Genomic DNA, 14,913 nt, shown 5'->3' on the forward strand with positions numbered 1-14,913 from the left:
GCTCTCAGCGCAAGGGCCAACTGCCGGCCTCTCATGCAAGCTGCAGGCGGAGAGCTCCCACTGTTGCTCACTGTTTCATATTTGTGAAGCAGTCGCGGCAGCAAAGGAAAGGCCGGGCTTGCTTTGCACAAAGTCTTTTATAGGCCTTGAGCTATCGTAAGACCTTCAATCATTCATATTAGTTCCATCTCTAATATATTCACTTATGTAAATATATTCAAATGTTAAATGTTAATACTTTTTCCCCCTGGCACCCAACAGTGTCAGAGAAATGATGTGGCCTTCCTGCCAAAAAGTTTGGACACTCCTGCTCTAGAATGAATCCACCCAGATTCACAGATCTAGAATCTATGGACTCCAGGGCTAAGTTTGGTTCTCTCCACTTGCCTCCGGTTCATAGAGAGAAACTGAGAATCAGGGAACTTAAATACAGCAGAGAAAACAGCAACATACAGCCATTGCTCAAGCCACTCAGAACACAGATGCAAAACCTTCTACCCCAGGGAGTCTGTGACAACCCCTGTCTGCAAGAAGATGTTCAAGACACATTAGTTTTGTCAGTCATTTGGAGCATGAAGGAGGCTTGGGAGCAGGTTGTTAAGTGCTGTGGAAACGACTGCTTTTTCTGTCTCTGTTCAGTTCCATTAATTTTCCTTTTAAAACGGTCTTTCGCTGCACACATTTTAGTCTTTCGTTGTTAAAACGACATTGAGCTGGTTAGTGAAAACAAAAAATAAGAAGGAAATTTAACAAACTCCATGGGAGAGCCTCTATTTTGAATGCAAGTGGTCCCAGCTCAGCCTCCAGGTTGGACAGGGAAAGATACGCGTGTCCCAAACTCTGGAGAGCTACTGCCAGTCAGCGTAGAGTCAGACACTACTGTGCTAAATGGACGAGAGGTCTGAATAAATGGCAGCTTTCTATATTCAGGGTACAGGGTCTTTTCACTGTCGTGACCTAAGTTGTCAAACTCCCACTCTAGGAAAATTTGGCTGGTCCAGTCCTTACCAGCTTTTAATACCCACCTTCTCTGATGGGCACTTTGTGTGTCTGTTGTTTTTAGCTGGTTTGATCAGTCCCTGCCTCTTGCTTCCATTATTGTTTTGCTTTATGCAGCGTTGCTTTTGGTTAGTTTTAATAATTCTGTCATAAGCCACTTTTATTGTTCCTTTGGGGATGGAAGGGGAGGGGGCACCCATTTTGAAACACATAAATCCCTGCATGTACTTGGAAGTTTTGTCATTCCACTGGCACTAAGAAACGTATTCCTGGGCGGTACCTTTGTCTGCTGTGGCCGATTTCCCAAAGCTGCTGGCTATGAGGTTTCCACTCAGGCCAAGAGTCTGGTAGGCCCCGCCGTACACGTCTTTCACCAGCATGTCGACGTTTGTGTGCTGTCCCTTTGAAGCAAGCTGCAGAAGCTCGTCAAATTTCTAAACATAAAAAGCAAGCATACATCACCCAAAAAAGTATTATCCAAGTGCTTCTTGATATACAGATCGTCCTTATCCACGCTTGTAATCCTGCAACCCATACTCAGGACATGAGGCATCAGTGCTACGATTCTCTTTAAGTAGCAAGTAGTTAATAGAAAAGATGCATTTTGTGTTGTCGTCCCCTGGTGGTTCCTCCTAGTTTGGACTTACTATGCCTCACTGATCTAGTTCTCACTCAAATGGTAAGCCTATCTTTGGGCTGTAGTACCTAGGGCAGGCGTTCATAACGTGGGGTCCATACATGGACTTCAGAGGGTGTGTGAACTGACTGCAAAATAATTTTTTTAATGTATAGTTGGACTCTGCATCTGTGGGGGTCTTTTTTCAGAACCCCTGTGGATAACGGAATCCGCAAGTGAGTGCCAACAGAGGACCTCCAAACTTGACCAGAAGCACCTTCTGGTCGCACCCGGGGGTGTTCTGAGGCTCAGAGACGTTGCATGCAGCCTCCTGGATGCTACTGGAAGCACTTAGAGGTCCAGCACCCTCGCCAAGTTAAATCCACGGGTGCTAAACCTATGATTAAGAGGCCCCACCTGTATATGTTTATGTACATTTTCCTGAGGGGGGAAGGGTCCACAGCTTTCATTAGATTCTCAAAGGGGTCCAAAACCCCCCAAAAAGGTTACAAAACATTGATGTAGGGGACAGGGCTGTAACTCAGCAGTAGAATATATGCTTTGCATGCAATTTATGGTCTACCAATGGCTCCTATTTATGATAACTAAGCATTCCCACCTAATCCCAGTTGCAGAGGAGTAATGGCAAGAAAAAAAACCTCTCCTACTGGTGGGATTCCTAGTGATAGCCGATTGGACTACTGTGGGGAACAAGTAGTCCAACTTGTTCAGTCCATACTGAACCAGACAGGACTTTGGCCTAAGCCAGTAGGGCTTTTCTTATGTCCCCTCCAGGTAGGGCTAAGGAAAACCTGAGATACTGGAGAACCATTGACAGTCAGTATCTAAGAACTTAAGAGCCCTGCTGGATGAGGTCCAGGTCCCATCTAGTCCAGTTTCCTGTATCTCACAGCAACCTACCAGATGCCTCAGGGAGCACATACAAGACCACAAGATACTTGCATCTTGCTGCAACCTCCCTGCATCTAGCATTCTATTTACCCTCACACCCCGTATCTGCACATGTGTGTATACGGACACATCTGTGCACACTTCTGCGGAAGCTGGAATGCTCCCCCAGACTGAAAAGTCCCCTGCACATGTCACATGAGCATGTTTTGGAATAGATTAGGACCTAGGTTAACTCTTCTGCCAGACATGCTAGCTACGTGTCCTCTCTTTAGCTTATATTTTAAAAATCCATACACACAGACAATTCAATTACCTGAACCATCACATGAAGTTATACAGCCCCACCAGGTTTATCACCTTGAAGCGAACTAGACATTTGTCCAAGAACACAGCACCGACTTGCACCTGCATTCAGTTCCTTCTCCAAAATGTGGCTGAGGAATCTACACTGACCACACTGTACCATGATGGCAACTCGGCCACCAACATACCTTTGACTTCGTAAGCAATGCTCCAAGACCCCAGAAAGTCCCTCCTCCAATGGAACTTCCACCAATCCATTCAAATTTGTCCTCTGTTTCCACCTGCCAAGAAAACAGACAAGAGCCCCTCAAGATTCAAACCATCAAGCTTCATGTTTATCTTTTTAATTCACATGTAGTAAAAGCCAAGGGCAGATTTAAGCAGATTTTTACATACCTTGACAATGGAGACTCCAGAGCCAATATTGACCAGCAAGTAAGGGAAAATGTTTGGGTGGTTCATCTGAAATCGGAACTCTGGGTCCGCATCCTTCAGGTAAGCGAATGCCTCGTGAGGGATGTTCTTGAGCACAAAGTTACAACCCTTTATCAGGCAGGTCATGACATCTTCTTTATCTACTCTGAAAGGGGGGAAAAAAAGGAACCACAATTTCAAGTTTTAAAGAGCAGCCATCAATAAGCCAATGGCTTATTCTCAATAAGCAGCTCAGACTTAATTGAAAAAAAAAGAACAAAACCCCAAAGCAGGTGTTTGAATCCTCTCTCCTCAGTCTTAATAGGCAGAAATTTCCACCTCCCTTTTCTGCAGGCTCCCCCCCCAAGAACCACCAGAATAACCTTGGACTGGGGTGCTTTCAGGACCAACTACTCCCACACTTTCTGGGTCATCCCCTTAGATCATTTGGTGCCAGACTCCTGTGTGAGGGTCAGATGCGGGAACCACTGCAATCCTTCCCTGGTATGAATGGCACTTACCGTTCCAAAAGGGAGCCTTTGCAAAGCTCCACCGTTTGCCCCCAGTCTTCGCTCCAGCCAGCCGTTTCTGGGTTCAATGGCCCCAGAAGACTTTGTACCAGGATTTCTGGGCAAATGCAGCTGGCTGGCATGAAGACTGGGACAAAAAGAGGGGCTTCGCAGAGGCTTCAGGACAGAATCATAACTGCTGTCCGTGCTGGGGAAGCCTTTGCTGGTGCACAGAGGTCTCCACTCCAGGGCCCTGCTAAGAGTTCCACCACCATTTGAGGCAAAGGGAAGGTGGCAAGGAACAGGTCCTTCTCTGTTGTGGAACCGCACCTCTGGAACACACTTCCAGATAATCTATGATCTGACAAGGCTTAAAGACACCTCTGTTTCAACTAATTTTCAAGGGGGGTTGGGGGACTGCCTCACTGCCGCCTTATAATTACCAAACTATCCTCTTGCCACTACCCCTGGTATTTAGGGGAATGTTTCATCTATTTATTACTGTTGATTGTGTTTCAATTTCTGAGTGATATGTCTGATTTTATTGTAAGCCGCTTTGTGCAGTGTTTAACGCTGCAGGGTATAAACTCATAAAAAGAACGAACAGGGGCGTGTCATTATGAGGCTTGATAGCTTTTATGAGACAACCAACCTCACTGCTTCACCTCGGTCCCAAGTTTTAGCCCACCTGCTGATACACACCTACATCACTCATTTGGGTGTGTTTATTACAATAAAAAATGTAATAAAATGTAATAAATTTGTAGCCTACAAGACAGGAACCCAAACAAGTTTCCCAGGCTGGTCTCTTCTTGCTACAGAAAGTAATTGCCCTTCGTTGGGCAGTTCATACTCAATTTATCTTGCTTTGCCAATGCATCACTAGCAAGTCAACAGTCACTTTAACTGGCTTTTCCTCAAGATCTTGTTTACATTGGACTCTCTTAAGGGACAGGCCTGTATCTGTGCTGGGCTTCCTGCCCTGCTGAGTCAGATCATTGGTCCAGCTTACTTGGTATCGCTTACACTGACTTGCAGGGGCTCGCCAGGGTTTCAGGCTGAGGTCTTTCCCAGCCTTCCCTGAAGATGTCAAGGATTGAACCTGGGACTTTCTGCATGCAAAGGAGGCGCTCTACAGAGCTATGTCACCGCCCCTGTTTCCCAGTCCCTTCCACATAGGAAATCTAACATGGAAAAACTTATGCATGCACACCCCGTGCACAACTCTTGATTCCCACTGGCCACACAGCAATGTCCCCAGAAACCTACTGCCCTCCCCTCTATCCAGTCCTTCAAGATACCACTCAAAAGGCCTTGAAATTCCACAGTGTCAAATTTTGGCAGTCAGAAGAAAGCAAACTAAGGCTGCAATCCTAACCACACTTTCCTGAGAGTAAGCCCCACTTAACAAAATAGGACTTACTTCTGAGTAGACCTGGTTAGGATTGTGCCCTCAATCAGTTAGTACAAATTTGCAATAAAACCTGCATTAACCGACGTGCTGGAATGGCTCAGCTCCACTTATTTGCTGGAAAAAATGGTTTCATTTGCCAAGCAAGGTTTGTCTTGGAGCTCTTTCTACCTGAATTCATAATGGCAGCCCTCTGCTACCACTTGTTAATTACTATGCCACAATGCACACGGATGAAGGTTGGAACAAGTGTACGGCTCCAGCTTCTGAACACCGCCTCCTGGTTTACCTTGCTCCGGGGGGGGGGGCAGGGTGAGGCCACCATTGTTACCACATGATCAAAGCATACCCCCCCCCCAAAAGGTGGGTCATTCTCACATGAGGTGCTCCTTCCCGGTCCACTTACTTTAGTCCCAGCTTCTCCTCAATAAGGTCTTTGAATTTGTACGCACCACCTCCCGTGGCTTTGATCACTTTCGTTTCCGTGTTGACGAGGTGGTCTTTGATGAAGTCCAGGCAGGTTTCGATATAGGCGTTCTCAAACTTTATGAAATGAAGCCGGGCTGTTATCTCCTCCTGAACGCTGATTTCGTACGGTGATTCGTGTTCTGTGTCCTTTGAAGACAGACAATGAGCAACACACAAACAACTCTCTCGCTCTCTCTCATTTCAAACTTTGTATCACAAGCAAACTTCAGGCTTCTTGGATATACAGCAACTTTTCATGGGACCTCCAATGATCCACCAGCTGAAGCCAAGGGCAAAATGGAAGCTCTAGGGGACGGACTCAGTTAGCTGCTGTATCCCATGACCCATAAAGCCATAGATCTCCTCGATAGATACAAGTATAAATATACATCCAATACACATATACATCCAGTCCTGATCAGAGATTCAAACGCAAAACTGGTCAGCAAAGCCATGCAGAGACCTGGTAACAGGCAACCAATAAATATTCCTATTTTACAGGTGATGAACACCAAGGGGGAGAGAGCAGCAATTGACACAAGGTTAGTCAAGGCAGAACAATTCTTTTATAGGTACAATTTCACTTGCTACTTAAAACTGCTATTGAGTCAGAAACCCTTGCCAGTTTATGCCTGTCACCCAGAGAGGTGCCTTCTCCCTGCCCTGACATAAGCTACTGCTACTAAGGCTACAATTCTATTTTCCTTTGCTGATGCAACCGCTGCAATAGGGCATGAGCTGTACCCTGTGGTGGGAGCGGTCACAAAAGCCTCCTGAAAGTAAGGAAACATTTGCTCCCTTATCTCAGAACTGCATTGCAGCTGCATCGGTGCTGGAAATCTGGACAGGACTGGGCCCTTCTTATATTTCTGTTTAAGATATTTCTGTTTAAGAGAGACTAATAAATACAAATTATTATAAACCTCACACTTACCTTTCCTGACTGATCAAAGGATCGCACTCTGGCCACTTTATGCTGTACTGTCGAGTAATAAGCCAGCTTGGCCAATGACCCACCTGTCAGGCAAAGAAAAACATCCGTTAGATGACGTCTGGACATATCTGCCTGCATGCTGCTGGGAGTGCAAAGAGCTATCCACTCAAGCAGGGGTATCAAACATAAGGCCTGGATGCAGTCCCCAGAAGCTCTTTATCTGCCCCCCCCCACTGCGATAATTTGGCTCTCCCAGCACTACCACTTCTGCTGAGGCTCTGGAATGGAGACACAGAAGGAAGCCATAGAAGGTGAAGAATGTTATGGGGCAGAGGTGTCAAACATAAGACCGGATGCGGCCCATGGAAACTTTTTGTCTGGCCCTTAAGCTTTCAGCTGCTGAGCAGTGCTGAGGTGTTACTGCTGAAAGGGCAGCCCACATGAACATTGGGCCTTCCCATATCTTGAAATATGATCAAGATTTGTGTATTTTCTCTTCTGTCATTTGCAACTAATGAGTTCCTAAGTGGGAAAAAGTGGTGCATATTTTTGGTTATGACCAGTTTAATGACATCACTTCTTGCCTAATGACATCACTTCCGGCCCTCAGAAGGTATCAAGAATGCTATTCGGCCCTCTTTATGAAACGAGTTTGACACCCCTGCTATGGGGCAGAGCAAGAGGGGTGAGAGGAGACACTGCTGAGGGTCCAGGAGAGCCTTATGTGGCCACCTTTTCAGCAGTGCTGCATCTGACAAGACGCAGGGCCTTTCTCAGCTGCTGCAAAGCAACACTGCAGTAGAAGTGGCACTGCTGAAAGGGCAGCCCACATGATAATTGGATACTCCCATATCTTGAAAATACAATCAAGTTTTGTATATTTTCTCTTGCCATTTGCAACTAATGAGTTCCTACGTGAGAACAAAAGTGCTGATTTCTGGCTAGTATCTGCTTAGTGATGTCACTTCCGGCTCTCAATCAGCTCCATGAAAGGTCTTCAACCCACTACATGAAACAGGTTTGACACCCCTGCACCAGAGCAAGCCGTCGAGTAAGACGTTAGGCAGCATGCAAGATCACCCAAGGTTTTGTCTCTGGATAGTCTTGACATCGCTAAAGAAGCCCACTTGCATTGCTTCAAGGTTAGACCTGCAAGCTCTTGGGGGGAGGGGAATGATAGGCACGTGAAAGTAGCTCTAGGTATGACCTTCCTTCTTTAGATTAGCAGGGGTCATTCCTGCATATCCTTCCTCTGAAGGCTGGTACACAGGGGCACGCTGGAGGCACTAAGGGAGGAACTTCTGGGGCAGCATTAATCTTCCCCCCCCCCTTCCCATTTGCAACTGGGTTTCCTCATAGGCCCCTGCACCACTGCTTCTGAAGAAGAGTCCTGTTGGATCAGGCCAAAGGTCCATACAGTCCAGCTTCCTGTATCCCACAGCAGCCCACCAGGTGCCTCTCCTGTTTATGGATGGCAAAGCCCAGTTGTGGATGGGGGAGGCAGTCAAAAACAGCAATGGCATTATTACATTGAGCAACACATACGACTGCAGGCTGATGGGGCTGCTTCAGGAGTTGGCTTGGAGGGTTGTGGGCAACTGAGGGCCTTCAGTCACTGCTGGATGTGGGTGACCCCAGCGTTGCCCATGAACATCAGATCTGTCATGGTAGGTAAACTAACATTTTTAATGCCAAACCACTAGAAATCAGAAAGTCTTGCTAAATTACTACAACTCACCCAGAGTAAAATCCAGTCTACCTTCCACCCAGAACTGGGTTAAAGGACATGCTATATTCAGTGGGAATCTCAACGCTATCCCTCTGTCTCTCAACAGGAAGTCATTCATTCTCTCCCACAGATGTTAATACAGTATAGGCCAGCATACGTACAGCTATTTTCAGCATACATACAGCTAATTTCCTTTATCTGCAGGCCTAATCATCACGATGCTGCTGAAAAGTCTAAACAGAAGCCATTTCTCCTCCTTCTCAGCCCCAACATACTCCAGATAAGGAGCTGTGTGCTTCCTCGAGGGGGATGATGACACTTACATACAGGAAATTCACGCCTTTAACAAAGTATTCTGCTTTTGTAAAAAAAAAAATGGAAACCTGCACATCAACATGAACTTTCTTGATAGGAGGTTCCACAAGATTAAGAAAAAATAAGACAGAAAAGCATGTAAATAGTTCCTTCGGTATCTGAAAGGAGGGGGGGAAGGCACATTTGAATTGCAATAAATCAGGGATGCATAGACAGGTGATCAAAGGCACACGCACTCAAAAGGTTACACAGTACACCTTTGAATGTTCCTGAAAAGGGGGGGGGGATGCTTATGCATAGAATAGCAGCGTGGATAGAAGACTTGGCTGAGCTACCAAGAGTTTCTGACTGGCCAAAACTGCCGATGGGGATAGCATGGGCAGTCGGGGTATACAGTTTGTGCTGATGATACTGAGCTAGATAACCAAAGGTCTGACTCTGTATGGAACTGTTTCTGACATCTATGTCCAAGGGAACTCAAGCTACATTCTTATAAGCAATTGCCCAGCTGGGGTGGGTTGGGTGAGTTGGGTGGGTTGTCCTCTTCATCTGGAAGAGGACAGATGCTAAATTGCCTTTTCCAGGCTCAAGACTAGAATCTCAAGGGAAACATGGAAGCAAGGAGTCCCATCAGAAGACTCCTTTCCAGTACGCACCACCTTTAGCAACAAGGTTTTCCAAAAGGCCAGGTTTCTTCCTACTATCCATAAAGCAACTCACAAGCTCCTTGCTTGGAATTAGTCTGGGAATGAAATTCATATTCACTTATTTTTATCAATCAGTATTACCCCCTCCCTCCAAAGGCCCCAAATTGGTAGGTACAGACTCTGCTAGTTCTGAACACATCTGTATGGGTTTCTTCTTTAAACGTTATAATTCAGCCTTCATATGAGCAGCAGTGGAGCAACAGGTGAAAGGAAGCCACACAGGACACATCTCCAGTTTTCCCTGTCCCATTTTTAAGCCAGTATCATCTTTTTGGGAGGCCTGGACAACAAATTTCAGACCACAAGGATAAAAGAAAGGCTGGGCATGCAAATGTATGGAATTTTTTTCTGTCCCTGTGAAGAAGCAGGCAGAGAATATATTTTTAAGTGTGGAAATATTTTATTTTCACATTTTTATACCACCCTAGTCCCAAAGAACTCAGGGTGGTGTATGTGGTTCTGTCCCTCATTCTGTTCTCACAATAACCTTGGGAGGTAGGTGAGGCTGAGAGAGACTGGCCCAAGTCATCAAAGAAGCTTTGTGGCCAAGTGAGGATTTGTACCAGGATCTCTCAGATCTATGCCCAACATCAGAACCTCTACACCAGTGGTTCTCTCATATTTAGCACCGGGACCCACTTTTCATAATAAGAATCTGTCAGGACCCACCGGGAGTGATGCCATGACCGGACGAAACATCAAGCAGGAAAATTGTTAACAATTCTAGGCTGCAATCCTTCCCAAGCTTACCCAGGAGTAAGTCCCATTTGCTATCATTGTTAAAAGAATATATGTAGCAGTTTGTTAAAAGTGCAGGTCTGAAACATTTCCTCAAATGCAATTACATACCATGATAGCATTGAGTCTAATATATTAAAAATAAAATATTGACATAAATGGGAACCCATCTGAAATTGGCTCACGACCCACCTATTGGGACCCGACCCACAGCTTGAGAAACACCACTCTACACTATCCTGAGACTGGATCAAAAGCCATGGATATTTTAGCCCTGAGCACTAGAACCTTCTGCTCAAATTATCACTCTACCCACATCCAAGAACATTTTATCTTCCCAACAACCATGTGAGGAAGGGAAGACCAGATGTCACCCAGCAAGTTTTGTGTCAGAGTGCAGATCTGAAGAAAGTTATCCGCACTCAATAGAATGAGTATTTTCTAAAGTTATAAGAAACAAACAGAACACAACACATACACATACCCCTCTCTCCTCAAACAGGACTAGAAACTTCCTTTTGAAAAACAAATGCCAAAATCTTCCATAAGCCAAATTCGACAAACAAACACCCACCTAGACCCAGTTTATTTATTTTAGATAATATATTTTTATCCACCTTTCCCCAGCAGGCACTCAAGCCAGTTATTCTGCTGTTTCAACTTCTTCTGCATAACAGCCAGGATGGTGAAGCTTCCTGGGTGGCCTTGGTTGAGCCAGCGACCATCTGGCAGCCTCACCTACCTCACAGGGTTGTTGTGAGGACAAAAGGAGGGGAGGAACTATATATACATCACCCTGAGCTCCTTGGAGAAAGGGTGGTATGAAAGTATCAAAAATAAATAAAACAAACATTTATGGGAAGCTTCTCCCCTGTTTGTTAGTATTTTAAATATTAAAAACTTTGAATGAGAAGCACACTGAAGCATGAAATGGGATTTTTTTTTCTTGTATCCAGTTGAATGTTGATCTAAAAGCATGGGCCGAACAATCTCCCCCATCTGCAAACACCACAAATATTCTAGAGGGCAGTGACACGTGACGCCGGATAGTATTTTAAATAGGATTTTGCTATTTTTTTTCTTTAAAAGTGCTGTGGACACCCACTGAGGGATGCTCTTGCATCCAATGTTGACAGCTAATCCCTTTGCTTTAATTCCACTCTAACCCAGTGAGGACAGAGCGGCCTTTAGCATTAGCCCACATTTCCGTACTAAACATTAATGTTGCAACACATGCAAATTGGAAATGGAAAAGGAAATGGAAGGAAACAAATGGAAATGGAAAAGGTGCAAAAGAGAGCGACTAAGATGATTACGGGGCTGGGGCACCTTCCTTATGAGGAAAGGCTACGGCGTTTGGGCCTCTTCAGCCTAGAAAAGAGACGCCTGAGGGGGGACATGATTGAGACATACAAAATTATGCAGGGGATGGACAGAGTGGATAGAGAGATGCTCTTTACACTCTCACATAATACCAGAACCAGGGGACATCCACTAAAATTGAGTGTTGGGCGGGTTAGGACAGACAAAAGAAAATATTTCTTTACTCAGCATGTGGTCGGTCTGTGGAACTCCTTGCCACAGGATGTGGTGATGGCGTCTAGCCTAGACGCCTTTAAAAGGGGATTGGACAAGTTTCTGGAGGAAAAATCCAGTATGGGGTACAAGCCATGATGTGTATGCGCAACCTCCTGATTTTAGAAATGGGCTGTGTCAGAATGCCAGATGCAAGGGAGGGCACCAGGATGAGGTCTCTTGTTGTCTGGTGTGCTCCCTGGGGCATTTGGTGGGCCGCTGTGAGATACAGGAAGCTGGACTAGATGGGCCTATGGCCTGATCCAGTGGGGCTGTTCTTATGTTCTTAAATTACCGCCCTTGCTTTGGGAAACCCCATGCTTCAGCTCAATTAAAAAAAGACAGACCTTTTTAAACCTTCCCTTTCATGTGCTGAAAAACCAGGTATTGTTTGCCAATATGTAGTGTGGACGGTAAGAGTGGTTAAGTTTAAGGTGACAATTTTGGTTGTTTTTAACAGTATTTATGTGCCGCTTTCAACGAAAAAGTTCACAAAGCTGTTTACAGAGAAAAACCAAATAGCTAACGGAAATGACAGACATTCCCACTTAAAACAGAACTATCACCAAGTGAAAAATTGGAACTAAGTATGAATGTCACCTGATGAAACTCTCCAGGCCCAATCCTACCCAGTTTTCCACTGCTGGTGCTGGTGTGTCAGTGGGGTATGCGCTACATCCTGCGGTGGTGGGGCAGTCATTGGGGGTTTTTCAAGGTATGGGAATGTGTATTCCCTTACTACAGGGCGGCATTGTAGCTACACATTGTAGCTGGAAAGTTGGATAGGATTGGGCCCTGAGTCTCTCAAGAAAAAAAAGGATGGAAATGGTAGCAGAAACATAGAGGGAGGTCAAATATACATGGGAGGACCTTTCTAATCCCACTGGCTAGACAGCAGGTTGATAAAACCAATAACTATCACATGCAACGACATGCAATTCCCAGCTAGTTTACTTTTGGAAGTCTCTTATGAGAAACTACTGTATACCTTCCAGAAAAAGGTTATATGGCCCAGCCCTACCTATGTCAACAAAGGTCTCGCAAGTGCACATCCACAGATAACATGAAAGCTGTCTCGGTTTTCATGCTTGCAAACTTAAGGACTTCCCAGGCAGTCTCCATGTTCAAGCCCTTGCAAGTGCCAAACCCGTTTTGTATAGTCCTATAAACTTCACAACACTGTACATTCCCCATTTAGCCCCTGCCTCAATTTTTGCCCGTTGCTCCCTTGTGTTGATGTCTGAGTTGTAAGCCCTTTGGGGCAGGGACTAAGGGCCCAATCCTATCCAATTTTCCAGTGCCAGTGCAGCTGTGCCAAGGGGGCATGCACTGCATCTTGTGGTGGGACAGCAGTCACAGAGTCCCCCTTAAGGTATAGGAACATTTGTTCCCTTACCTTGGGACTGCATTGCAGCTGCACTGGAGTTGGAAAATTGGATAGGATTCAGCCCTGATTCTTTGCAATCTTACTAAAGCACCAAGCCTGTGGATGGGGTTAGACAAATATAATATTATTTTACTGTTTAGGCCTGCTTGTTACAGCCTCCTTCAGATGTCTGCACCACTTTCTTGACTGCAAACACCTCAGGGCAGAGGCCTGCACTATGTAAAAATGCCACACTAGTGGCACGGTAGGCTAAATCACATTCTCAAGGTACCAGTCTAGTTCGCCCCTCCCAGTACCAAGGGCAAGGAGCCCCCACTGCCACAATTTCCCTTAATATTTACTTTACACTCCCTTGCCCTCCACCCCCCAAAAAGCTCCTCCTACTAATAAATTAAAGCACAATGTGGGGTGCACCACTTCCAACTTCCTCAGTACTAGAGTCCTTTCCTCCAAGGTGGTACAGTCACCCCCCAAGCAGTCCTCACCATAATGGGTGACCCTGACCCTTGAAATTGGGTCAAACCCATTTTAATCCTCCCTTGTGGGAGGAAAGGAGTTCTCTTTATTCCTCCAAGGTGGAACAGACGCCCCCAAGCATTCCCTGCCATAAGTGGTGACACCCTTGAACTTGGGTCAAACCCCCACTGGGCAGAAATGAGCCTTTTCCTACAAGGTGGCACAGTCATCTCCAAGGTGGCACAGTCATGACACGGTCAACTCCAAGCAGCCCTCACCATGACCCTTGCCCTTGAAGGTGACCACCCCTCAATCCTCCCTACTAAAGAAAATGAATGCCCCCCGCACAGCAGCTCCCTGAAGGAACTTGTTTATAGCCCCACTCTGCCTCTCCTCCCCCCTCCACTAGAAGCCTTCGAAGCACGGCTGGAACGCCGGGCTTTGTAGTCTCCTCGCCGGCGCCTAGCCTGGCAGGGGCGAGCACGAGGACTCCCGCTCCCGTCGGGCACCGCGCCGTCGGCTCCCGCGCGCTGCACGCCGGGACTCGCGGTCCGTCCTTCCCCAGAGACCGGGAGCACCCGTGGGGCCAGGACTCCGTCTCCCGGCGTGCCTCGCGCGGACACCCTCTCCCTCAGAGAGAGAGAGAGAGGGGCGGCGGCGGCGACGCCGGCCGGGCTGCGGGAGGGCGACGGAGGGCGCTGCGGCCCCGGCCTTACCGATGTCGATGGCGAAGCGCTTTGCGTTCTCCAGGTTGCGGAAGATCTCGTCGGGCGGGAGGGTGATGCTCTTGTCCAGGCTGCCGGCGCCGCCTCGCCCGCCCCGCGCCGCCATTTTGGACGCATCGACCCGCTCGGCGCGCCCGGCCTCATTAGGCATGCAGATATATGCGCATCTCATTTGCATGCTGATGAGGCGGGCAGGGGAACAGGCGATGCGCCGAGCGGAGGAGCGGGATGCAGCCCGAGGGGGCGGGGCCACTGCGTGTAGCCCCGCCTACATCGTCTGGAGGCCACGCCCACCACCCACGCCTCCTGCTTTTAACCATTCCCTCCCCGTGGCCCTCCTGATGGTGCGTCCTTCAGTGGTTCTCAAACCTTCAGCACCAGGACCCACTTTTTAGAATGACAGTCTGTCTGAACCCTCCAGGAGCGATGTCATTAACCTGGGAGTGATGTCATGGCCAGGAGTGGTCATTAACCTTTGAGTGATGTCATGGCTTGGAGTGATGTCATGGAGTGTCATGGATGTCATGGAGTGATGTCATTCACCTGGAAGTGATGTTAATGCTGGGAGTGATGTCATTGACCTGCGAGTGATGTCACGGCCAGGAGAGATGACATCAAGCAGGAACATTTTCAACACCCCTACACCCCCCCCCCCCCCCCCGTGACAAAATCAAATCAATTAATTAAGGCTACGATCCTAGCCACACTTTCCTGG

General features: G+C 47.0%; 1 protein-coding gene across 1 annotated transcript in view; it reads right to left on the reverse strand.

Annotated features, from left to right (window-relative positions):
- Positions 1-14,358, reverse strand: part of PANK4 (pantothenate kinase 4 (inactive)) — a 33,174-nt gene extending 18,816 nt beyond the window's left edge. The window contains exons 1-6 of the mRNA XM_066637006.1: positions 14,190-14,358; positions 6,567-6,649; positions 5,571-5,779; positions 3,227-3,410; positions 3,019-3,111; positions 1,280-1,433 (exon numbers count right to left, since the gene is read on the reverse strand). Of these exons, the coding sequence (XP_066493103.1) occupies positions 1,280-1,433; positions 3,019-3,111; positions 3,227-3,410; positions 5,571-5,779; positions 6,567-6,649; positions 14,190-14,349 (883 nt within the window). The 5' untranslated portion in view covers positions 14,350-14,358. The remainder of the gene's footprint in view (positions 1-1,279; positions 1,434-3,018; positions 3,112-3,226; positions 3,411-5,570; positions 5,780-6,566; positions 6,650-14,189) is intronic.
- Positions 14,359-14,913: the final 555 nt, after the last annotated feature.

Source organism: Tiliqua scincoides, chromosome 9, assembly GCF_035046505.1.
Source record: "Tiliqua scincoides isolate rTilSci1 chromosome 9, rTilSci1.hap2, whole genome shotgun sequence".
Taxonomy (NCBI): Eukaryota; Metazoa; Chordata; class Lepidosauria; order Squamata; family Scincidae; genus Tiliqua; species Tiliqua scincoides.